At 42.8% G+C, this 27,341-nt stretch overlaps 2 protein-coding genes across 2 annotated transcripts in view; one reads left to right on the forward strand and one right to left on the reverse strand.

The window, feature by feature from the left end:
- Window positions 1–366: 366 nt before the first annotated feature.
- Window positions 367–5,954, reverse strand: LOC134540882 (tubulin delta chain-like). Its single transcript, XM_063383910.1, has 2 exons — window positions 5,416–5,954; window positions 367–2,416 (listed from the first exon to the last, which is right to left on the reverse strand). Exons 1-2 carry the CDS (start codon window positions 5,653–5,655, stop codon window positions 1,166–1,168), a joined length of 1,491 nt encoding a protein of 496 aa, XP_063239980.1. The 5' UTR covers window positions 5,656–5,954; the 3' UTR covers window positions 367–1,165.
- LOC134540663 (uncharacterized) overlaps window positions 5,562–27,341 on the forward strand; it is a 43,080-nt gene continuing 21,300 nt past the window's right edge. The window contains exons 1-3 of the mRNA XM_063383535.1: window positions 5,562–5,671; window positions 9,769–10,217; window positions 25,711–26,046. Coding sequence (XP_063239605.1) covers window positions 9,818–10,217; window positions 25,711–26,046 — 736 coding nt within the window. The 5' untranslated portion in view covers window positions 5,562–5,671; window positions 9,769–9,817. The remainder of the gene's footprint in view (window positions 5,672–9,768; window positions 10,218–25,710; window positions 26,047–27,341) is intronic.

A 27,341-nucleotide genomic window follows, 5' to 3' on the forward strand; every position in this document is an offset into this window, starting at 1 on the left:
ACTGTACTGTCCCATCATTCTTGACTATCAATTATAATAAAATGTAAATAGGTTAAAAATTCTCCAAAGAAAATCCTAATTATAAATATCAGGAAAAAAAAAATTATTTTACTTATTGCAATTCAGAAAAGTTGAGCTTTCCACTCAAAAATAATTCTGAAAATAAAACTTTGAGCTGCGAAATCAAGCAGAGAATAGTTTGAAAGCCAACGGGAGCTCCAGAACGAAGATGGACTTCAGGTACTGGCTCACACAATATGAGTCGCAAGTGTACACATGATACACAGTCTCAGGAAATCCTGTAGTCACTTGACAAATTAAGATTTTAACTGGCTAGTTATCTTAAATAATTATCAAGCTCAAGTGTTTGAGAGTCCATTATTTATTTTTCACACACAGTTTCAAATCACAAATATACAATACTCTGCTTCCAGAAGTACGAGAGGTGCGACATATGTCTACATGCAGCAGCGCATCCTTAACTTAAAACAGGGCCAAGGTCGAGAAAGGATTGGGAAGGGGGGGGGCAAATCCCCTGAGTTTTCCCCGATAAGATCAAAATTTCAAACATATACATATAAAACCTTACAAGGTAATGCAATATGCACAGTAAATGTTTACCTTTATGGCCACGTTTATAGTCTTCAGATTATTATATATTTTTTTTCTTTTAAAAACTGTGGGTTTTAAAAAGTTATACATTAAATAATGAGGGAGGGTCCCACAAAATGATTTGCCCCCGGTATCTCTCGCTGGCACTGACTTCAAATACGTAAATAACCAAACAAACAAGAGAATTAATACTGAATATAATGTTGCAGGTAGATGGACGTACTCACTGCTCACATTACTCACGAACATTTTTTTCCAAAAGCCCCGGAAGTTTTTAAAGTACCGACTCAAGCCTCCGGCGACGCAGAGCTACCAAATAACAACGGTCCATCACTGAGAAAAGGCGGCTCGCCACATGCCACCGAGTGGACCGGAAACATGTCCTCTCACATACTTTTCTTTTTGTTTCTATGGTATAAATTTTTTTCCAAAAGCCCCTGAACTTTATAAAGTACCGACTCAAGCCTCCGGCGACACAGAGCTACCAAACAACAACGGTCCACCACAGAGAAGAGGCGGCCTGCACCGCTGGTTAAGAACGACAAGCCACCGTCTACTCGCTGATCTGAGCGTAGTCCTGCAGAATGGCCTCAGCCCTGAGGAAGGCCTCGCGGAAGTCGTCCTCGCCGACGCCGTGCTGGCTGTAGTGGTGCAGGTAGGCCCCGTGCGAGAAGGCGCGCCAGGCACGGTCCACCACGGAGTCCAGGGGGCGGCAGGCCCGGGCGCTGTTGCACGCCAGCGCCGCGGTGCGCTCGCGTCCCAGCAGGCGCCGGGGCTGGTGGAAGTGCAGCAGGCGCGCCTCGCGGGGCACCCACCCGCAGTACAGCTGGTCGCAGCCCAGCTCGGCCAGGGTCCCCGCGGCCGGCGGGGCGGCGCCCCGGGTGACCAGCAGGCCGGCCACCTGGCGGCTCCCGCGCAGCGTCCTCCTGAGCTGCCTCGCCAGGATGGGCCACGAGCACCCGGCCTCGTGCCCCTGCGCGGCGGGGGCCACGTGGGGGGCGGAGCCCACGGTGGCCAGGCGGAAGGCCGGGTGCGCCGCCAGGTGCGACACTATGTTCGACACGCCCGAGTACCGCTGCACCGGCTGGAACACCGCAGCCAGCTGCAGCGCCGCCAGGCGGTTCAGGTGCACCAGCTTAGGGTTCCTCTCGCCCAGCTGCGAGGAGCAGATCCCCTGCAGCTCGTCGTTCCCGAAGAGCAGGTGCAGGTCGCAGACCTCGTAGAGGGCGGCCAGCGCCAGCACGGTGTTGTAGTCCTGGGTGGCCGCCTCGCCCGCGCAGTACGGCAGCACCACCACGCTCACCAGCTTCTGGCAGGGGAACTCGTCCCGCAGAGCGGAGATCACGTGGCTGCCCAGTCCCGAGCCCGTGCCCCCCGCCGAGCTCAGCAGGCTGAGCAGCGCCAGCGGCGGGTCGCAGCGCTCCGCCTCCCTGCGCGCCGCCTCCACGACCCGCTCCCCCAGCTCCGGGCCCCTCACGCGGAACCCCAGCGCCCAGTTGTTCCCCGACCCGCCCCCCGCTGGACTGGCCACCCTCAGCGCGCCGCAGTAGTGCCAGCTGCAGCCCGGCGCCGCCTGCCGCCGCGTCACGTCCTCCAGCACCTTGGGCTCCGTGTCCACGAGCAGCGCCCTGGCCACCGGCGCCCCGCGCGGCCGCTCCCGGAACCACGTGTCGGCCGCCTCGCGCGCATACTGCGAGTCCCCGGGACCGGCGTCCCGCGCCAGCGCCGAGAACAGCGCGTGGCCCAGCTGGTTCCCGCACTGCCCCAGTTGCAGCGTCAGCACCGGCATTCCTCCTCGCTGCTTCTACCAGATGGAACATAACCGATACTTCTTGAAGCCGGCATTCACTAAGCAATATGGCGCCTATGCAGCTGAGAAATTGTTTACTTGAACAGCTGTTTTAAACAACAAACACACACGTGTTGTTATGCTTCGAAAACCATTAAAATCATTAAAATGATTTTGGACGGTTAATTAGGTTAGTGTAATTGGGAGATTGTGTGAATGGTTTGTTAGGTCGGGATAGCTAAATATTAAATTAGAAATTCCTAAACAACCATTCAAATGATTTGACAGTATTTTTAATCTAGCTATACTAACCTAACTAACCGTCCGCAGTGTTTTAAAGTATTTATAATGTAGTCAATTGACCTTTTTAAATATAAGTTGTCCATAACATGCACACACGTCGTCACCGTTTTTAACTAATTATTATTATTTGAATTAGGGTGGCCTACAGTATTACACCAACCAGAGGGTACTTTGTCCATATCCGAGACCTTATCATATCGTCAGCAATCAATTCTCCGTATGTAAATTAACACCCATGCCTTACCCGGGACTCGAACCCAGGACCCGTTTTTTAATTAATGAATACGTAATCACCTATTGGCTCACGTTCACATGACAACATTCTCCAATTACAAAACTTCAACCGCCAAACTTTCCTGCCTTCATTTGTCAACAATATCAACCTCTGGATGTGTTCCGTTTTCTCTTCCAGATGATGTTATTTTCCAAAATGTTACAATGAAAATCTTAATTTTCAGACGGAGTTATAAAACAAATTAATGACATAGATTTTAAAAACATAATTGCTCTGAAACCAATTTTTTTATTAAATACATTGAATACTTCCATAAAATATTTTTTTACAATTAAAACTTATAATAAGTTTGTTATTCTAAACTACACCGTTAATTCTCTTTTTGTCATAAATGCTTAAAAAAATGTATACTGACTAACTGTTGATGGATTTAACGCGGTCGGTCTCCTGCAAAGTGGAAAGTTTCGGCAAACATTTCTCGATAGTGTACCGTAACATTTAATGTTTTCGCCCAGATTAAGTAATTATTTATGTTAATTAATTTATGTACACTATGCAAATATTTTATTTATTTGAAAACGGTATTTATTTTAAAGTGTATATCTATGTAATTGATGTTCTATGGACTGAAATGAACAATTTCAGAGACCCCTCTAAGGAGCTATTGTCTTTTAATGGTAAACGGTGAATTTGACGCCGTTATTATGTAATGTAAAATGTTATTTCAGTAATTGTTTATTTAAAATTAAGGAGAGATTTTGTGTTCCGCGCTATTGTTGCGCGCGGATTTTATGAGTTTGACGTTAAAAAATGTAACTGTTTTTAGTTTTCGGCCAATCACGAGCCGTTGTTTGAAATATGTCACTCATTGTTAAACTGACTTAATTTAAGAAGGTTGAAAAAGAATGTGATGGCCTGCTTAAGAGAGAACTCCTACAAGAAGTCGACGTAAAAATATCCTGCAAAATAGCTAGGAAAATATAGGCATCCGGAAAAAATGATGATAGATTTGCATTGTTAGAAAGTAAACAAGCAATTTTAAGGCTTTATCTAAAAAGATAAAGTAATTAGGAGTGAATTATATGTGAGTAAGAAATGTAAGAGTCAGTTACTCCATTTCTGTGTCATTCATCACGTATCTCACATACACATCGTCACATCGCGGCCTAAATGTAAAATAAACATTGGTAAACTGTATTCAAGTTTGTTTTATTTTTTTTAGTTACTTCCAAAATTATCTCTTAATTTATGTTGGAACTTTTTTTTTTTTTTAACAAAACTGGGTCGAGTCACAGAAATGTATTAATTAGGTACTCATGGGACCTCTGGGAGTATGAAAATAAATACCAGAGTGACAAAAAAAAATTGAAGTTAATGAGTTACAAGAGCTTAGTTTACATTATTGTTTAACAAATGTAATTACATAAGAGGATTTTTTTTTCACCAAATTATTTCAATTTCCCATTAAAAAATTTTCAACAGTCGTCAGCATTGAGAATGGGAAGATTGATGAGGGACGAGCGGGGGAAGCCTAAGATGTACATCAAGTTCTGTCCCTGCCCGAACACGCCCGAATATTCACCTTCGGCCAACCTCGGGTTGGTTCATTTTTATATATTTTATATATTTCTCTGTTTATTTTAATGAAGCTATACTAACCTAACTAACCGTCCATAGTGTTTTAAAAGTGTTTTAATGTAGCTGACCTTACCGACCACTTTTAATATTTGAATTCATTTTTTCCTGCGCAAAAAATAAAACAAATCCCGTAGTTGGCCGAAGGCGAATATTCGGGCGTGTTCGGGCAGGGACAGAACTTGGACATCTCGGGCGCGGTTACACGGGAGTCTGAACTACTTCAGGTGAACATGTTCAGCTGTTGAGTGCGGTTACACACAGTCTGAACATGTTTCGTTCGAGGCCATTTCCCATTTAACTTAAACAGGTTGGCAAAGTAGTTCAGATCGACATATCTTCTACATTAGCCTCTGATTGGCTGTTTAGAATATAAACAGTCTTTTGCAGAAATTCAAGATGGAAAGTGTTTCTGGTACAAGTTCGAGTAATATTTTACCGTATGCAACAAAAAAAAATCAACATATAATTATATATATATATATATATATATATATATATATATTAATTGATCCTGACCTTAATTTTCTTAAAACTGAGATTCTCGCTCAAAAAATAATATAAAAAAAGTTTAAAAATTTTACTGTGCATGTTGTTTGAATTCCCGATTTGTAAAAAAAATATTGAGCAATATGTAAACACATTCCATTTCTGCTGATAATGCTGTATAAACAAGTGAGAAAATCCCGCGTTTTCTGGATACAATTACAAAATAGAGATCAACAATACAGTCATTCGTTGACAGTAGACAATCGGTTTTAGAGCTAAACACACTTTTCAGCAACTACCGTGTAACCGTACACTTTCGCGTTTGTAAACGTGTTTACTTAAACATGTTCACCTGAAGTAGTTCAAGGTCCCGTGTAACCGCGCCCCTACCGGACGAGCGGGGTGTTGCAGAGCGCTCGGCGGCTGACGGACGGACATGGAGTGTGCGTGTAGTCGCGTCACCGGCCGCGCCCAGGTCAGGGCGCTGCAGTCGCGCGACGCTGATTGGTCGAGGATGGATGGAGGGGGGAAATGAGTCCTTGCTGCACCACAGCTGCGGCGGCAGTGCGTGTTCCAGGACCGGCGCCGACATGCTGTGAGAGGCGAAGGTAAACACACTGCCCACTGCAGGCTTTCGAGCCAAGCTGGGTTCACAATTGAAAAAATAACAGTAACAGTAACAGTAGGTCGTGTGCATAGGATGTGAACGCCATGTTTCCTAACTTAACGATTCACAATAGCAGAAAGTTGGTCGTGTGCATGGGAGCGAGGTCGTGCGCATAGGAGTGAAATGAATATATTTTATTTCGGTCGCGTACGCGTGGCACAACAGCCAATGGGAGAAGAGCAGGGTGCTTTTTTGGCGGGACTAGAAATATGTTTATATTTATTAACCATACTGTGGTAAGAAAATGTCGAGACAATAATAGTATTATCATTATTTTGAAAGTTAAAATTGTTTATTTACTAACACTGTTAACAGATGTCGCATAGTTCGCGAAATTTCATTGGCTGAAATTAACAGTAAGAATTCAATTGTGAACCGATTTCGTAGTTCGCACAGGTCGTGTGCATGGCTTGCTATGCACTCGCTTAATTTATTTAATTGTGAACCCAGCCTTTTACACAGGTAGAATATGGCCACTGAAAAACTGCGCGGTTAAAGAAATGCCAACATCCTAAAAATAATAACCTAAATCAAAAAAATAATATTTATAATAAATCTTGGTTCAGAATTCATGGGTTTATTAACGGAGTGGCCTATTGATCATAATGAAAAAATATACTTTGGAATAATTTTTGCCGATGTTAAATTATCTTTCTAGCAATGAAATAAGAATGGCTGCGAAGCAATATCGTGTGTGTGCTTTGCTCGTGTTTTTTTTTTTCCCAACAGAAACTGAGGTTGTGATTTTCAGCGCTCAGACTTTGCGGCTATGCAGATTTCAATGTTTGTATCACAAGATAATGTATTTTAACATAGTGTTTTGGCTGTTCCGCATTGTAAAATAAATTATATTAAACGTAACACTGTCAATATTCCCAGAAACGAACGACCACAAAAAAAAATCACAGTTGCCAACATTTACTTTCGAAAAATTAACGACTTTTAGGTTGCCTCTCAATTCTGCGCAGTTCTCGGATTTCCAAAGAAAAAAAGGAGCATTAGTTATAGAATTGTGTACCCATCACCCTTCTTCCTTGCTTTGTGGTTAGTGGAGTCCATTTTTTCTGGCCTAAGATAGAGAAGGTACATAGCGACCTTCATACATGTATGTACTCTCGTAGAAACTTCGCAAAGTGGGTTGAAAAATATATATATATAAGATTTGTTACAGCGACCATGATTATCATACATTCGTGGCTATTAGAGCCTATGGTTAAACCTACACGATGGTTCGCACTCTAGTTTTAATTTTTATTGATAGTGGACACATGTATGAAGGTCGCTATGTACCTGCTCTACCGTTATCTTTCACATTTTGTTGTAAATATGTAAAAACTCGGTTAGAAATCGCCGAAGTTGCGTGGAATGACTTAGGCTGTTGTTGTCCCAAGCTCTCTGTGCCGGGCGGCCGGATAGAGCCGGTGGATAGAGCTAACTTCAGCTCAGAGTTTTGATCCGAGACCGTGGCTTGAATTGAAGAGTGCTCTCAAGAGCAGGAGCGCAACAACAGGGGGGGGGGGGAACGGTATTTTGCCCCCCCCCCCCCCTTTTGAAACCTTGAAGTGGTGGCAAACGGGGGCAAAGAAAGTGCTGTGTAATCAATTTTTAGATAATAAAACTGCTTAAATAGCACCATTTTCCACCTTGAAATACAAATTTTCCCGGGGGAGGACCCCCGGACCCCCCGCTTCAATACGGGGATCGATGATTCTTTATAAAAAGGTATATTGCCCCCCCTTTGGAAATTTAGTTGTTGCGCCCCTGCTCAAGAGAGAACTACTTAATGCTCTCTCTCACACACACTCTCTATATATATATATATATATATATATATATATATATATCTTGTTGATATAGGTTATAATTTAACAGATGCTAAAATATATAGTTTAAAATTCGCAATCATGTCTACATATATATGTGTGTGATCAATGTTAGTTAAAATTATTTAATATTCAAATAAAACACATATTAGAGTCCCACTTATCCTGACGTCAGTCAAGTTAATACGGACAAGTTTGCAAAAAAAAATTGTTTTGTTCGTAGTAGGTTAACAACTTAGGTCTATGTAAGACGTTGTATTAAAACTAACATTAATCTGTAGGAAAAGATGTATTTACGAAGGAAAAACATAGGTTTTTAATGTTTTTACTCGGCAGATTCCATTTAATTCGCACTTTCGGTGATTTCCGGATTAGAGGGACTCCATTATTACTATACTTGCCTTGAAATACATATGCAATGCTACGATTAGCCTGCAGCAGTGGCTCGCGCAATTTTTTTTTGGGGGGGGGGGAGAACAGAGGGTTATATATCCCTCTCCACGAAATACTTATATATATACATATATATAGTTAGTTACGATTTACCGCGGGTTCGTAAAGGATAGCCCAATTAAAGATTTTATCACACATACAGTTTTATTTATTGCCACTATTTACATTACTAGCAAATAATCTAAAAATGCCAATTAATCAATTGTACTTAAAAATGTTGCTTCCTCAGTCACTCGTTTTTACACACCACATACCTCGCTGGGCCGCACTTCTGGCGCAAATCTCGCCGCAGGACTCCGCCGCCGCCGTCGCACTTCCCTTCCCCGAGGATCCGCTCGACGCTTCGCTCGGGACTCCACCGCGCCCGCGACACTATCGCCCCGGAACTGAACTCTTCACCCTGGAACCTTCGTCCAGGGACTTCGCCGCTCTGCCGCACCCGCGACACTATCGCCCGGAACTCGCCGCGGGAGAACTCCCGCCTGAACTCTCTCTCTCTCTCTCTCTCTCTCTCTCTCTCTGAACTCTCCTCTGAGACCGACGTCCGCTTTTTATATATCAGCCACCATTTCTGGAACTCACGAGCGCGGCCGGGGCCAGTCGCGTCTTTCCGCGCCGACACGACGGCAGAAATTTCTCGAAACACGTGTCGGCGGCTCGCGTAACTCCGCAGCTGTCAGGTGTCAGTTACGTGTCAAAGGCAGGGCGCCGCGCGGGGAGTGGTTGGGAAGGAGGGGGTAAAGCGACAATCCTTGTAATCTTCCAGGCGCGCGCGGCGCATATCATGTTGCGGCAGTCGCCAGCCAGCTCTGCACCTGCACGTGTCGCGGCCTTGCCTACGTTCGTAACAATATATATCAAACGCCATTACGGCGTCTAGAGATTCAGGTGTTAAACGCATCATGTACAAAACCGTTCAAAATTTATTGAGAGTGTCTGGTTACGAAATCCATTTAAGAGCCATTGCATGTTTCTGTCCCAGTTTCGTTTTCAAAGTTTCTTGTTAAACGTGTACTTTTTGGTCAGTTAAAAGGGGCTGAAACGGATGTTTCACAGACAGTTTTAGGAATGGAAAATTACAACGATACGTAAACGGAGACGCAACTCACGGAACAGCGCGCAGACGGAGTCGGACCCGTAAGGAATATCTCGGTGACTGGGCAGTGTGTTCGTCTGTGTTGTCCCGAGGTTGTTTGCGCGTGTTCACGGTTATTGTTGCAACTGTGTCCTCGTTGCCGCTCCTCTGTGTTGGTCAGTGCTGAGATACTGTTCTAATTCCTTCTACGGAATTCTCTGTGCTGTGTGCAGTGGTGGATCCAGGGGGGTTGGGGGGGGGGGCGACACCAGGGGCAAGTGCTCCGCCCCCCCGAAAAACCATTTATCTGCTACATTAATATTGCCTACAAAAATGATTGTTTCTGAAACCAATAAAATATTTTAATATAATTAATGAATGTCTTGTAGTATCATAAAATCTGGTGGTTGGATTTTATGTGTAGTGTGAGTAGATTAAATACAAATTTAGTAATTTTAAGACATTTTTTTCTCTGGCTTCTCGGAAATCCTAGAGTGCCCCCTCCGAGGTGAACCTATGGATCCGCCACTGGCTGTGTGTTTACTTTTAACAGTTGACACCAGCTTGATTTTGATTTTTTTTTCTGTGATTTTCTGGTCCGTTATTGTGGTGTTTCTATAGCATACAGAAACCAACGATCATAATACAAAATAACTCGTGCATTTGTTTTGTTTTTTTTTCCGTTAGGTTTTGAGGATTCGCCCTCGGCAGGGCGCGGTCTGTTCGAGGCGACGCCATGCGTGAGGCCGCGCCCGGGAGTAGCGTCAGCGGCGGCCATCTTGTGCAGTGCGATACCCCAGTGAGCGGCGGCCATCTTGTGCAGTGCGATACCCCAGTGAGCGGCGGCCATCTTGTGCAGTGCGAAGCCCCGGTGAGCGGCGGCCATCTTGTTCAGTGCGATACCCCAGTGAGCGGCGGCCATCTTGTGCAGTGCGATACCCCAGTGAGCGGCGGCCATCTTGTGCAGTGCGAAGCCCCAGTGAGCGGCGGCCATCTTGTGCAGTGCGATACCCCAGTGAGCGGCGGCCATCTTGTGCAGTGCGACGCCCCGGTGAGCGGCGGCCATCTTGTGCAGTACGAAGCCCCGGTGACTGTCAACCTGCTCGTTCGCCGCGTGCACCCTGACGCCTCCCCAGGTACGCCCCTGCCCCACTAGTCCATGCTGCCACGCTGCCAGTACGACTGACAATAGAGTTGGAGGGGAAGTATTGCACGGGAAAAGGCTACCAAACTTCTCCATCAACACATAACCTCAAATATGTTTTAAATCACGTTACACCATCAAAATTTGTTTTTTGGTCTGTGCTATCGCAAAATTTTCAATGTAAATCTCAATTCTCGAAAGAAAAAAAAAATTCAAAAGTGTTGGGCGGATTTTTTTAAAATTTGTAATTATGTTCGTGCGTTTAATTTTTTTTTTAACATGAATAAATTTAAATCACAATAATATTGTTTTTTTTAATTTTAAGATTTTTTTGTAAGTTATAAAATCATTATTTCATTTTCACGCTTAAAATTTTTTTTTCGCATACGTCATTTAGTTATTCAACTTTTTTTAACCTCTTTGATCGGCCACGTGCGATAGTTTGTCCGCTAATTAATTCTTTTATTTGATAGTACACACATGTATGAAGATCGCCATGTAACTGCTCGACCGTTATCTTCGCACATTTTGTTGTAAAAATATAAAAACTCGGTAGGAAATTGCCGTAGTTGCGTGGAATGACTTAGACTGTTGTTGTCCCAAGCTCTCTGTGCCGGGCGGCCAACTAGAGCCGGCGGATAGAGCTAACTTCAGCTCAGTCAATTGCAGTGGCGACAGTGTGACGTCATCTACATTGGTGTAAGGACACACAAGGACAACGGGTGACTCACCGCGTGCTCCTGTGAACATTGTATTAGGGCCAGACTGTACTTTTTCATTACTCTAAATTGTTTCCTTATTTATAATTGTGTATTTATTTTTACAATTTTTTTCCAGTTGTTACCATTTTGTTAATTTGTAGGAAATTAATAATTATCATACACTAACAATACAGCTAGAATTTCTTCACTTGCAACAGTCGTTGATGTAATGTTATATATATATATATATATATATATATATATATATATATATATATATATATATATATATATATAATTGTGTATTTATATTTACAATTTTTTTTTCATGTTTTTACAATTTTGTTAATTTGTAGGAAATTTTATATATATACATATACATATATATGCTTCAATGTTCATTGAAACATCAGTTAAAATATAAAATTATGTCTCAGTTTTCGTAAAAAAAAAAAAAAAAAAAAAAAAAACGGGGGTTTTCTGTAAAGTCGGTTTACGGACGATAATTTTACGTGATAACGTCATAAGAAAACATTGACGAAAAATTGCATACTTTTTAATTTTCAAATATTATTTACAGTTTTTTGCAAATTTATTATAAATAATTTGTTTAAATATAATCACGAACAATTAGTTAAAAAGCCCGCCTTAACCTGTTTGATATTATAGAAGATTTTCTCGCACGGTGTTGGCCAGTTCTTGCACGCTCGGCTCAGGCGGAACGTGACAATTTTTCTTGCGTGCAGCCGGCGTTCGTCGATTTATAAGACGTCATCACGTCAAAAATACTCAGTATTATGTCATAAAACGTATTTCATAAGTGCAAAAATAGCCATAGCCACGTGTTACACAATATCTTTGTTGTAGTAGTACACAAACTATATCTTGGCAGCTGGTTTCCAAAGTAATATTTTGTAGAAGTACGGAACCTTTTATTTTTCTGTGTACAGAATGTCCAGTTTCACTTTGCCGTGACTGCAACGCAGGTTTCTCTAGGTACAGGTCCGCTACCAAGAACTCGCTGAAGTACTTGGTACTGGTAATCGCACGTGATGTAGTTTCGCGTCTGCTGCTGCCCTAGCGACGAGGCGCGGCGAGATACCGCAGGTCAGAGGTCACGGCCTGGTCTCCGGAGCTGCCAACATGGCCGCCTGGTTCACACGCCACTGCTCATTAGCAGTACTGGCTCATTTCGTGGCATTATAGTAGGCCTACCCTGGGCTGGGCTATATTACTGTCATGGAGGCTGTCCCGCGTTATCTATTTTTTAAAAAAAATGGTTGTCTGTAAAGTCGGTTTACGGACGATAGTTTAACGTGACGTCATAACAAAACATTGATGAAATTATTGCATAATTTTATGAATAAAATTGAATTATTTGTATTGAATTATCACTATTTTGTATGGACACAAAGAAGGAGTGAAATGAAATCTACAATTTAATTGATAAATTTACTTTTATTTGCACTCATTAATTCAAATATGTTTATTACTTTAACGAACAGATTATTTTAACTATAACTTTTATACATGTTTGCTATTTAACTTCTTCCAATCTGTGTTAAGGATAGGTCGATGATAGGAAAAGTAGGAAACGAATGGGAGTGTTTCAAGTTTAATGTGCCTCGAAAAAGTCAAATCGATGGTTTTTCCAATCGAGTGGAATAGAGATAGATGCGGCGCAAACGTAAAATGAGCGTAACGGGACAATGTGCTTAACGGGACAATGAGTCATCCTTTTTCGTGCGTGCAGCCGGCGTTCATCGATTTATTAGACGTGTTCACGTCAAAAAAACTCTTTAAATATACATTTTTAAGTCAACTAGGAACTAATTTTCGACGATTTAATATTCTTCCGTGATAAATTATCTTCCGGTCGGTTTTACGAATGCTTACGATCAAAGTTAGGTGGAATCGCTTAGTTATACTTTGAAAAGTAATTCTTCTATGAAATCGTTATCTACCAGTTCTTTAATTTAAACGCTAGTAAAATTTTAATGTTTTAAACGAACAAGTAAAACAAACCGTGGCTTGATTTGAAGAGTGCTCTCAAAAGAGAAACTACTTTATGCTCTCTCTCTCTCTCTCTCTCTCTCTCTTTATCTCTCTCTCTCTCTCTCTCTCTCTCTCTCTCTCTCTCTCTCTCTATCTCTCTCTCTCTATCTCTCTCTCTTGTTGATATAAGTTATAATTTAACAGATGAAAAAGTATCTAGTTATAATTTATGCTAGCCTTTGGAGGTCGAGTATTTTCTTGGAGAAAAATGTCAACTCATATAATTAAACCTATATTATTAAGATTTGTTTTATACTTTTAATACGTATACATGAACACATTAACCAGTAATATTTTGATCTAATTTTCTTTCGACCAGCTTAACTACAGTCGTTAGTAAAAGCAGGCCAGAACAATTGACACAAATATAAACAAACGTGTGCCATACTGGTATGTGAAAATAAAATTTTAAAAAACATTGTTGGTGAGGGGAAGGCTTCATGTCTGACGGCTAATGCTCCAGCTGCATCCTCCACTGATCTCTGGATAGCCCACAAGTCTCAGCACAAGCTGCACGACGCAGATGCCAGGCTGCTCCCAGCTGCAGATGCGCGGCGCGTCTAGTCTATCAGCTGCTTCCTTGAAGCGGGCTTATCGCGCGGTGTTCGAGCGGCCCCTGTGTGTTTATCTCCTTCCGACGCTCATTTGTTTGTGTATGGCGACCGAACACACGTTCAGCCCACTTGCTGCAAGAAAACACTTCGTCGTCACAGATAAAATTGATTTTGTACACCCAAAAATACATAAAGTTGAGTTGATGGGGGTAAAAAAAAAATTATTTCCCGACAACAAAATATTCGTTTCACGGTGTGATTAAGCTCGCCATGTGCATATAAATATATTGTTTTTATGTAACCAAACGCAACTTCGTGTCGCCTAGCGAGCTTGGAGGTATAGTGAGAGTCTGTTCGGCAGTTGAAGTCACTTTAGTTAAGCCTAGGTGCTTATTTATAGCTGGAAACGAACTCGCTGTGAAGATTCGTAAAAAATGCCATTATTAAATGAGCAAATATGTTAAAAACATATCAGCGAGGAATAAGCGTTTAACTTGATAAAAAAAAAAATGTTTTGCCATCCAAATGTGAAAAGGATAAGGGGGAGGGTTTGGTTCTCATTTTGCCTTGAAATATCAACACGACTTTGAACGCACACATGTAACCCTAAGTCCTTTTAAATAAAGGTCATCATGCAGTTAATATCGTTGAACTAATACGATAACAACACGCGTGCAAAGAAATAGCATTAAACTTCATTGTACCCAAAAACCCAAAAAAAAATATTGTTGCCATCCAGATGGTGAAGGGTGGTGAGGGTTGGTTCTCGTTTTGACTTCAGTTACTAACTCGACAAAGACTGCACACAACGATTAACTCCCTGACTTCCCGCCAGGGGGCAGTCACGCCTGCATTGTATGATTGCATTGTAACTCGGAGAAGCCTTTTTTTTTGCTTCAGCTAATTGTTGCGCCATATTGGTTATACGCCCAAAACATCGGCTGAAGTGTAGAGTTTGCACTGTGGAAACAGTTTTAAAAGACAATTATTTGCACGAAAGTGACTGTTTTTAACGTTTGAGATTCTAATTCATACTCTAAACATCGTGAGACGTAATCAAGCACCATTTCTGCTGTGTTTGGGACGGAACACTATTGCGATATCGAGGTTAAAAAGTGACTTCAAGTACGTCACAGATTGCCGTCTCCTATCAATTTCGAAATCCTCGCTGTTTACCTCTATGGTTGTTCCGACACAACCAGAGCAAACAAGGGGACGCCTGAAGTTCGCAGAACGCAGAACAGTTCAAGTTCTCCGAAGTTGGCCGATCCCTACTGCAAGGATTTATATACTTTACGGTCGTAGAGTGTTTTAAATAACGCTATCCTAATCGAACCGACCTACCCTCCCGAAAGAAAAAGAAAAGAACTATCACTTAACACACTGACCGAACCGAACCTTTTGCTTCGGCAAACATCGGAACCCTTCGGGTTGCGATTGTGGCTTTCATCCCTGTGAACTGTAGGCTATCCGTAGGGCCATGAAAATTTCGCTAAAAGATCCCGAGAATAGCTGGAAGTTAAAACACTGTAGCATCGTCTGTGTTTCGTGATTGGGTGAGTTACTTTGAGGCGCATGTCGATTGTTACAACAACCAAACACACTAATTCAGTGTGGAAGCAAACTCGTCCTTAGTGGCTCGTGCAAACAAGGCAACAACTTCTCTCGCAGACGGCCGCCAATCACAAGGAAGAAACCGCTCGTGTGAGTATACCTTGTTGCAGTCTAGTAGGCGTTCAGATTTTTTCGCGAAAATTTCCTGCCCCTAGCTATCCGTTAACCAGCAACTTTTTATAGCGAAGATATGATTTTGAAAGCAGCCAGCGACCATAGATTAGGAAAGGATACCGATGGAGCATTAGTCGTCAGACATTTTTTTTTTTTCTGATTTTCACATACCAATATGGCGGACGTTTGTTTACATATTTGTATCAGCTTTTCTAGCCTGCTTTTATTAACGACTGTAGTTAAGCTGTTGGAAATAAAATTAGATCAGAATATTATTAAAAGTCCAAAACCAATTTTCATAACACAAATGTAACGAGTTGACATTTTCCTCCAATTTAACCTCAAATACATTTGTAAACAAACGGCCGCCATGTTGGTACGTGTAGTAGCTACACTGGAATCCCCCTCCTATCGACTAGAGTCGGACTTCGTGCTCATCTGCGCAGTGTCGTGGTCTGTGCCAGGGACTGGAGGAGGGCTTGTTTGTGTTGACTCGGCCGGCGGTGATGACGTCTCGCAGCGGCGTTGCCAGACGTACCACCGCAGCTTCTTGTCCCGGTACGCGAAAATACCACACTTATGGCCCTCACGCCGTCGAAAGATACCGCCGCCAATCGTTTTTTTGTTTTTGTGCTGCGGATACAAGGTGATTCGCGGGGAAGCGGAATAAACTGGCGTTACTTCAGTGGTCACCAGCCTTTACTATAGTGAATGTTCAAGAACGCCGCCTTCAAAGGCAATGCGTTCGCCCGCACGCAAGTGAACTGCGCTTTATGGTCTCTCGCCTAGATTGCAGACGGGGTATATGGCGCGCACTGTTGCTAGATTTATACTGCCTGGCTGTTAACATTAAAAATCTTATTTTGTATACCATAGATATTTTTCCGCATCACATTCAACCATCATGACGTAACATTTACTCCAAATAACGCCTGCCATCAGTAGAGACCGGAAAAATTCGCAGATTCATTTCGTGATAGGATATAGTCCAAACTCGTTCACCTTCATGCTGATTCTGTGATTGGACCACAGATTACTTGAAGAACCCCGAGCCAATAAGAAAAAAGACCCCAACAAAAAAAGTATCGAATCACAAGCCTCTTAGTTGACAGGACGCACGAATGAGTATCCAATGAGCAGGTGTAATTCCCCCGGGTACGTATAGGATCATGGAGTCTAACCTAGAGGTAACTGAAACAGCGAATTTTTCCAGCTCCTTCGTGTACTCCACTTTGTGCCCAATCACAGGATATTTCACTCGTGAGAACATAATCACTGGCCGAGTTTTGTCAGGATGTCTATGCTGTAATTTTTAGTTAGTTAATTTCATGTGTGTATTTGACGCTGTAACGGAGGGAAGTTCGGCGGGACAGTTTTTTTTTTATTATTTCACAGCGTACCATAACTCGCGAGGTCGTGCCACAGTTTCGCGCGCGGCAGTTGGCAGGCCTGGCGCGGCCAGAGGCAGTATCCGTCGCAGCCCGCGGCTTGGCGTGGCGACTTTCTGGCGACCAGCGTCGACTGCAAACTCCTGTACGCGCTTCCAGTTGAGGAGCGCGTCTGTGTCGCTATCTGGTGCTTCTAGCGCCCGTCTAGTGTGTCTGTCTTCTCGTCTTTCACAGAGCGGCGATCAGCACTTCACGTGGACGAAGGTGCATTCGATTGATTTTTTTTTCGAATACACGCGTTTCGGCCGTTTTTCACTCTCCTGAAAATACGCGGGAACAGAATGCTCGCATTCGTACGTGCCGTTCGCTAACAGACGCCGCTCTGATGTCTCGGCCAGTGTTGTGCGGGGCCTTAAGACAGCAGTACGTGTTTGTCCGTGGTTAGAAACTTCGCGCGTGTGTGCGCGGATTTTTAATCGAACATTTGAAAATAAAAACGTTTCAATTCTAGGGGGGGGGGGGGATTATACACGGTAAGCTGGGTAATTAGTGTCGGGATTACCGCCTCTCGAGCCAACAGCCAATCAGCGGAGACGACAGTGGCTCAGACGCGCGAACTGTGCCTCCTTCGCTCCTGTCGTCCTGTCACGGACTTAACATTCGCCAATCGTCATACACCGTACCTTTTTTAAAAAAAAATTCTAAATGGAACTGAAATAATCAAGTAAAAAATTACAGAAATTGTGCACGCGAAACAATTGCATCACTACAATAAAAAGTGTTCGCATTAATACTGGGCATCAATTTTTTGTGCTGTCCAAGTGCATACAATTGTTCAACCGTTCCCTGAATAGCTTTCAGGTATTAACTGCGCACGTAATAAGCATGACATGACAATATAAAGCCCAATTTGTCATGGTTAAATTAAAAAATCTTTAAAATTACGCGCTAACTTTTTGTAGGCGCGTCGATATATTTATATATTCTGAATTTGAACCGTGGCGAAGTGCCGCACAAGTTGACAACATCTCAGTTGCGGTGTTGCCGACTGCTTCTGCGGGAGCACACACACGCATGAGGGACGCGAACAGCGAGGCGTCTCGGACGGTGACGTCACCCGTCGACCAGGCGTCCCGACGCCATGAAGCTGCTGAGGAGGTCCAGCAGGCGACGCCACGGCCTCGGGGACTCGAACCCGGCACCCTCCGGCGACACCGCAGGTACCCTCTGCCCCCCTCGCCACCGCCCTTCACCTGGCTGTAGAGACCTGCAAAATTCGTCGTATCGATGGCCTTCAGGATAGACTGCACATTCTCCTGTACACTCGGGCAAATAACGCAAGTTCATTGGCTGCCGACTTGTAAGTCGTCTCAGCTGGTTTGTCCGTGATTCGATCCTTCTTTGGTTGAGGGTAAATTTATTTATGTTTGAGATTCATCCAGATGAACAGTAAGCCAATAGCAAAATTATCTGAGAGGTATATGTGTTTGAATTCTAGCCTATCACCGAATGAATCCGCGAATTTTGCAGATCTCTACTCTGGGCCAGTGAGAAACACTCGACCGAAGCTGTATCGAATCACAGGCTGCTACATTGGAACACCTTCGCAAGGCAGCAGCCAATGAGAGGGTGACATTTGACCGAGTGTACGTAGAACTATAAAGTTCATCCTAGAGGTCATTGTACCAGCGAATTTTTCCGGTCCCTACCTAGCTGTGCGTGGCCAACTCCCGAGTTGTCATCGGCAGCAGGGGCGTAGCTGGACTGGTTCCCACACCCCCTTTTTTCTTTTTCTTTCTTTTCCAAACCAACCAGACCGAGACCTTTCCCGACAACACCACATATCGCCACCACATACTTTCAAACATTTCTGATTCAACTTGGATGGTAAACAAGCAGATTTATTTGCAGTCAATTTTTTCATTCTTCATGCATCGCAAGTTGATAAGTATGTACGCAAAAAAAAATTTACCAGCTGTTAAATATTTGACGATAAGCATGTATGCATCTTTCAATACAAATAATTAAGTTCATCTGCCCTCCAACATATTTGTGTGTTTAAACACTAACGATATTCAAGTAAATATCTATATAGTAATAATTATCCTGCCAGTTTAGCGCCCCCCCCCCCCTTCCTGTTTTTCTCTAGTTACGTCCCCGTTTGACAGCTATTAATGCAAAAAAAATCATGCAATATGTACATATTTTAAGATATACTTCTTTAGACGTGTTGAGAGTGAAATTGTAGTAGGCGACGGAAATGCAACGAAATTCATCACGGGATGGAAATCTAAGTTTTACAAGTCCCAAGGGCGTACGAAAGGTGGCGATGAAAAGGAAATATAAATCTCCTTCCCACCACCCTTGTAGTCCTGAAACACCTAGGTATATATTATTGCCACAAACAAATAGAAATAATTTGCAAGCAAACAGCGGGCAAAGTGGTTCTGTTTACACCCCCCCCCCCCCCCACACACACACACAGTGAAATTCTGCGTACGCACTTAGCCGTACCCACGAGTCCAAGTCTCAAGATGGCGGGCCCTGTGTGGCAGCATGTACCCGTGGGTATTCCATTTCGTGAACATCATGGATGTACTAAGAGTATCGGTGCGCCAAATGAAACTTTGTGATATGGAAACTATAATTGAATAAACTTTATTACTCATAATAATACGTAATCGCAACTTTAAAAATACCAAAAAATTACCCAAGGAAATTGTACCGTCAAAAATATCTGAGCTGAAGTTAGCTCTATCCGCCGGCTCTAGTCGGCCGCCCGGGACAGAGAGCTTGGGACAACAACAGACTAAGTCATTCCACGCAACTGCGACAATTTCCGGCCGAGTTTTTATATTTTTACAACAAAATGTGAGAAGATAACGATAAAGCAGCTACATAGCGACCTTCATACATGTGTGTACTATCAATAAAAATTTAATTCAGAGTGCGAACCATCGTACAGGTTTAACCAGGGGCTCTAATATCCTTGAATGTGTGATTTTCATGGTCTCTTGTCACAAAGCTTTTTTTTTTAAACCCACTTTGCGAAGTTTCTACGATCGTACACACATGCATGAAGCTCGCTATATATGTACCTGCTCTATTGTTATCTTCACACTATTTGTTGTAAAAAAAAAATTGGTTATCTGTAAAGTTGGTTTACGGACGATAGTTTAACGTGAAAAGTCATAACAAAACATTGATGAAATGATTGCATACTTTTAAGAATAAAATTGAATCATTTTTATTGAATTGTCACTATTTTGTATGGATACAAAGAAGGAGTGATTAAAATCTACAATTTAATTGATAAATTTACTTTCATTTGCACTCATTAATTCAAATATGTTTATTACTTTAACGAAGAGATTATTTTAACTATAACTTTTATACGTGTTTGCTATTTAACTTCTTCCAATCTGTGTTATTATTCTGTTAAGGATATGGCAATGATAGGAAAAGTAGGAAACGAATGGGAGTGTTTCAAGTTTAATGTGCCTCGAAAAAGTCAAATCGATGGTTGTTCCAATCGGGTGGAAGAGAGATAGATGCGGCGCAAGCGTACAATGAGAGTAACGGGACACAGCGTAACGGGACAATGTGCGTAATTGGACACTTTTTCGTGCGTACAGCCGGCGTTCATCGATTTATTAGACGTTGTCACGTCAAAAATATAACGGCCGGAAATTGTCGCAGTTGCGTGGAATGACTTAGGCTGTTGTTGTCCCAAGCTCTCTGTCCCGGGCGGCCGGATAGAGCCGGTGGATAGAGCTAACTTCAGCTCAGTGTCAACTATATTTAACATTTTGTTGGTTATCTTTTACATTACAATCGGTTGCGCTATATTTTATTATATTTTTTCAATCTAATGTTTGCAGTCCAAAAGATACATTTAAACAATAAATAAATAAATTATAGCTTCTAACGTGGTACATAAGTTGTACATTTCATTAAGTATTGCGAAGTTAAGCTAACTAAAATGTTTACAAGTTTGGAAGTTTACAAAATAATTTATTAACTAAGGAACTTAAAATGTTAAATGAATCGGTGTTTTCTGTGCGCTGTTTGTGCGCCTGTGTGGCTTTAGAGAGTATTCATGCGGTTCTTACCAAACAGAAAATTTGCGTAGTGTTGTTACCACTGGGGAAATAAAGGTTCCTAAAGGATAGCACAATTATAATTAAATTCAGCTTTATTTATGAGCTTTTTTTTCATTATTAATTAAAATATTACAATTTATTTTTCTGTCCACTAGGTAATCGCACTTTTAAAGTCCGTTGTACAAGGACACGTAAACGGAGACGGATCACGTAAACGGACACGGATCTCACGGAACAGAGTTACTACAGAAGCACGCAGACGCAGACGGTCGAGCTCTTCCGTTTACGTTCTTCCGTTCGACCGATAGAAGCGGTTTACTCGGCTCCGGTGGTAGCCATGTTTATGTTCTAAATACGTTAAAAATTGTTTCCAGTTCAAGATTATCTAGTGTTATATTATTACTTTGTCGTTTATTTTTATTGTTTATGTAAATTCAGGCCGTGAAATTAACTAAAGACTAATATATATATATATATATATATATATATATATATATATATATATATATATACATATGATTGTATGTTGGTATTTATGACGTTGATAAACTCGGACACCGTTTGACCGATCACCATGAAAGTACATCGATGTGCTTTTTTTTTTATGCAGAAGGCTTTCATGCTTTCCATTTTTTTTGTAACTCGCTGCTAGATGGCGCTGCAGCGCATAAACTCTTCTAAACCGTTCGATCGATCGCCGTGGGTAAAAAAGGAAAAGCATGGATCATAGACATACAAACAGTAATCGTGTGTTCATTTCTCTTGCACGTCACACCAAAGTTATATGTTACAAATGTCTGGTATGTCCAAAAGCCTACATCAAGAAAAAGTCTGGTGAGTACTGCAAGACTCGCTCACATTCGTTTTTTTTTTTTTTGTCCTACTCGGGTCGGCCTTTTTTTTTTCTTCTGCGGTTTGCTTATCTGCTCGCTCGCGCCACATAGCCAGTCTCTTCCTCCGCCGGATATTGGCGTATGTCGCCGGATGTTGCGGACAGGCCCATCGCAGGGGGAAGGGGGGAGGGAGATGGAGATAGCGCGGCATCCAGTGCAGGCTCCATCCACACAGGGGCGTAGCGCTTCTCCGCCTGTCCCCTGCAGAGCAGTGATGTGACCCCAGGCAGTCTTCTCCGGCTGGCAGGGATGCCGTCATGTCCAGGGGTCTCGGTCCAAGGCCCGGGGCGGAGTCCCAGGCTGCGGGCACCGGCCCTAGCCTCTGTGCTCGTGTTTGGCGGGGTATTGGAAGACATGTTTAGGGGATCCTATGGTTAAGGGGTGGGGAGTAGGGACCGGAAAAATTCGCGGATGCCTGACCTCTAGGATAGCCTTCATTATCCTCTGCATTTCTCAAGCAAACACGCGTGTTCATTGGGTACTAAATTGTGAGGCGTCTCCACTGGGTAGCTCTTGTGATTCGACGCTTCTTTGGTCGATAGTCTCTCATTGGCCCAGAGAGCTCCAGTTAAACTGCGAGCCAATAGCAGAACCAGCATAATTGTACACATGTTTGAATTTCAGCCTATCACGAAATGAATCCGCGAATTTTTCCGGTCTCTAGTGTGGAGAGTGTTGTTGGGGGGGGGGGGGGGGGGGGGGGAGTGTGGCTCATGAGGTGGGAGTCGCGTGGTGAGGTGATGTGGTTGTGGCGTGGCTTGTGGTGATGGCGTGATGATTATGTGTGAGACCAACCCTGAGCGGGTGGTTCAGGGAAGTTCTGAAGTTGTTTGCAAATACTCAGAACAACAGGGGCAGAAGAACTTGCAGGCCATTGGTACTACTCCAGCCCGCAGCCAGAACTTTGTGAAGGCGGGGGTCCAGCACAACCATTATATAATAATTTTAATGAGCAAGTTTTCTTTAAAGTTTGAATTTTAAAATAAATATTGTTCACACTAAAATACTAGACGTTTAATTCTCCATGGTTCACGCAAAGTAATTTAAGTAATAATTTTGCTTGATTAAAGAAAATGGAACATTTATGTATTTCGGTTTATTATTTAATTGTCTTTCATACTTTGTTCTGTGTCAGTTATTTGATGATTTCGCTAAAACAAGTCAAAAGTATATATGAAAAGCAGCATTGAATATATGTTACTTGGAAACACAATTTTTGCAGCTTCTGTGTATGAGGCATATGGGGCTACAGCGGCAAGGCAGCCACTAATTATTACAATAATTCTTCTGAAATAATCTCTCTGTAAGCGTATTTAGCTAAGTTGCTTTAATTTTTTCACTCTTTGTTTGTGTTTCCCTTCTTTTAAATCCTGGAAGGGAGCAGTTAGGATCCGCGGACTAGTGTTAGGCAATGAAGTCCATCTTGGTTACTTTTCACCGATATCAAAATTTCATAGGTATACCTGCGACAATTTTTTTTTAGTTTCTACGGGTAGCAGTGAAATGCTGTGAAATCGGCTACCTAGAGTGATACCACAAAACAGTGAAGGAAAAAATCACAACTCACCGAATGGAAGCCTAGCAGAATATTATGGAGTAGATGGATTCACTGCATTTGACTGACTAGATGCTGTTCCCACATGCTGCAGTTCGGACTGGGGGTTCTCGATGATGGAAAGCCATCAGTTCCGACTGATCAGTCCACCGTCCCTCACATACGACAGTTCCGACTGTTGGGTTCCGACTGATACTGCTCGGGCTGATCGTGTGTAGGGGGCCTCACACCGTCGCAGCTTGGCATCTCCTGACAGTTCCTAACTCCGTGGTGGAAGCATCGCTCTGGAAGCGTGCATCACCACAGGACGCACACGTGTCAGGTGTCCTTCAGCTCTGCTTGCGGCAGTTGGAGCAATCGAAAACCAAGTACCTTCCGTTAATTCTTCTTTCACGCTTTTTCACTTTCCACACTTGTCGGAAGTCAAAGGAAAATAATAATAATAATAATAATAATAATAATAATAATAATTAGATCCTGCGAATAATTAAACTCGTGTACACATTTCATCAAAGTTACTTTTATTAACGTAAGAAGGAATGAAATGCTCTTGGAAATCAAACTGAATGAAATCTAGCACTGGCAAGTTAAACTAAAACAAATCGAAAACTTTGTTTATTTTGTCATTTGAAAATTGATTAAAAGAAGTCACATCTAGCAACTTTCTTTCTCAATATTATTATTATTATTTTATTATCAGGATGGTATGAAGTCTGATGAATGTCAAAGGAAAAAAATTAAGGTGTCTTAGGAAAGGCTTAAATGTGTGGCATATGTGACAAATTAAATAGTATAGGAAATAGGCTTACAGAAGCGAAAATATGTGAAGGATCATTTTATTTATTATATTATGTTGGACATACGCCATTGCTAGTTTATGCTGCTTTTCAAAGAATTCTTAAACCTTAGGAATAGACAACAAATACGCATCATTACATAAACACACGGAAAACAAGCTGAATCAGTTTGTTTGCGCCTGATGACAGGAGGAGATACCAATCTGCTGAATGTCGCAACCATCAAGGTTATATGTTTAGTTTCAACACCGAGTTCATCTATGCTGTCGTAATTTTGTCGTCCAGATTATCTGTCTCATTTCATCACTGGATTCTTCTGGCAATGTGTTTTCCGGAGTTGTTGTTTTTTTTTTCCTGTACTGTTCATTTTGCTACTGCCCATCGTTGTCAGCCCTCTGTGTTCATTTGAGCTGTAATTTTTTTTTCTTACTGAATACCTTCCATGGGAATACTCTGTGTTGTTTGAGCATGTAAGAATTGACACAAGCTGATATTGGCCTGTTTTATAGATGTTTATGTACTGATTTTTGGTGTCCATTCTTAAGGTATTCTTTATGACAGCCAAAAAAACCAGCAATGGTGCATTTCCAAAATATTATGGTAATTCAATTTTCCTAGTTGCAAGATGCGTGCTCGGTTGAAGTCCAAACTAACCACAACTGTTTGCAAGTGCTCTAGGAAGTCCAGTGTTAATTATATCGTGGAGCGGCCCAGTATCAACATGAACACTGCTGCTGAGAGGTGCTAGTGTTTGCGAGGCCACGTAACCCCATTTCACTCTCATGGTACACATTTGTTCAAATATTTATGTTTTAACTGTGATGTAAAATGTAAGGTGAGGGTGTGTTTATATTTGAGCTAACGAGCCAGTGGTACAATCAGGCAGGTACAATCACGAATTGAGTAAAGCTTGACACAAACATTGACCCGAAATATGGTCAGCTAAGCAGGGCTGACTAGTAAAACATGATCTGTAAGATTGCCACAGGGAGTGTCCACATCTGTATGATCATATGGTAACGGGTGAAGCTTTTTTTTTTTTTTCAGCTCATGGCCATGTTGGTCATGCCCAATACATTATATGAAGTGTAGTGTTTACATTGTGGAAACAGTTTTTTTAATTACTGTATTTTATATAAGTGACTGCGTTTTTAACGACTGCTGAGATTCTAATTTCGATTTATTAAGCATCTTCGGACGTGATAAAGCACTATTTATGGGTTGTGCCTCAAAGCAGTCAATAATATTTGAAGAAAAATGTGTTGTATCATGAGAGCCTCGTAAAAACTAGCACCCTGGTAGCCCATATGATGTTTTGGCAGTTGTGGTATTCACGTTGATGCTGGGTCATGCCACACAAGTAACACCTGGACTTTCTAGAGCACTTTCAAAAATATGTGATTAGTCTGGACTTTTGCCGAGCACACATTCAACATGTAATCCTTTCTTGCGATGGGGAAGATTGATTTACCATAATTATGTTAAACATACACCTTGCTATTTTTTTTATTGTCGCTAAAAAAAACTAAGAATGGACACCAGAAATAAGTACATAAACATCTGGAAAACAAGCAAATATCAACTGGATTCTAAAAGTGATTGCCATGAAGACTGGTGTCAGATGCCAACTGCACGGGCGACTCATTGCAGACAGCCACACTTGTTAGCCGAGCACGGCCGCGTGCGTCACGTGACTGGACTGTGATTGCAGACCCGAGGGCAGCCAAGCAGCCTGGGGGCCGGGGGCGGTGCTCTGAGGAGGCGGGGATGCGGGCGGCGGCGGCGGCGGCGGGACTGGTGATCCTGGCGGCCGTCGCAGTGTTGGTCCTGCACTGCCTCGCCCGCTCCGCGCTCTCTGTCGAGGGGGACACACACCTCGGGGCAGGGGACGCTGGCGGCGACTCGCTGAGAAACAGCACTTACATGGACGACGGCACTCCCACGGTCAACAGCACTGCCGTCGACAATGGCAGCGCCCTCGCCAGCAACGAAACTGATCCTAAAGTAACCACCGAAGCTGCCGACGGCTGCGGCGCGCTTCAGTTGCGTGAGTGTAACACGTGTGTAGTTAGTCCGTACACTGTCGGTCACTTTCTGAAGATCATCCTTGTTCATGGCATCACAAAATGTAACCTAAACAAAGCCTCTCTCCATCTTGGATTCTTATACGTTTCTTCATAACTGTCCACTTCCGGACACGAAGAATTTATCATATCTTATCAATCAAATCTCTGTATGTAAATTAACGCCCATGCCTTACCCGGGACTCGAACCCAGAACCCCTCGCACCGCAAGCCGGTGTGCATCCGACTGCGCTGCTATGGAGGTCAGCATTGAGATGAAACAAATGACCTTACCTGTTGTCACTATGTGAACTTAACATCTTGTGACATCACAAGTTATAGACAGGCTACTCCAGCAAACTCCAACCAAAATTCAGAGTGTTCCTTCCTAAATAGCTTCAAACTCATGGGTACTAACTAAGATCGTAGTAAGAAAAAGACGAATATCACCGGAAGACTCGTCTGTGTATCGATTGTTTGGACTACAAAGAGGAACCTTTTAGAACATTCTATTATAGTATCCGATTTTAGAATTCTTCCCAGATAAGTGAGAGGCATAGGTGGGAAAGAGGGGAAAAAATGTAGGGTGTATACGCCGGGGATTTAAGCATTTAGTTATAGAGCTGCGGGACCATCACTCGTCATTGATCGTTGACATCGCATATACGCACAGAGATAGAGAGAGAGGATAGCCCGAGATATTCAGGGTATTGAATAGCTATGCATTAATTTGGTATATTCAGTAATGGCTATTAGAATATTTTCTAAGTATAGTTGGTAATGTTTCTTGTTACTAGATTATGTGGCAATTTTTTTAAGTTGTTTAGTACAATGTACCTTGTTGAGTTAAGAGTTTGAATCTGGGTGCTCGTTATTGCCATATTTAGTTTTGCCGTCCTCCGGGTAACAGAGGCTGCGTTAGCGAGTGAGCCTTGTAGGGAAGTCGGCTGGTGTACTGTTCGGTCCGGATGGGCGCCAGGCTAGCCTGCAGCTAGGCCATGGTGGGTGTGGGTCGTCAGCCCCTGTGCAACTCACTAGGCTCGCCGGCGGTGAGGAGTTCGCATTCGGAAAACACTCACATATATCACTACTCACGTCTCGCGGTCTCACATCTCCCAGGGTCTCACAGGGTCAAACGTACGTCCTGGGTCGCGCACGGGCGAAGACTGGCTAGCGATGGTGACTGCACGGAGGACAGGGGGTGTGAGGGTGCGTTCCGCCAGCGGGGGTTGGTGCTGGCGGGGTGGGGACCGGGCTTTACTGCCCACGGAGGTACGAT

The sequence above is a fragment of the Bacillus rossius genome, chromosome 17 (genome assembly GCF_032445375.1).
Source record: "Bacillus rossius redtenbacheri isolate Brsri chromosome 17, Brsri_v3, whole genome shotgun sequence".
In the NCBI taxonomy this organism is placed as follows: Eukaryota; Metazoa; Arthropoda; class Insecta; order Phasmatodea; family Bacillidae; genus Bacillus; species Bacillus rossius.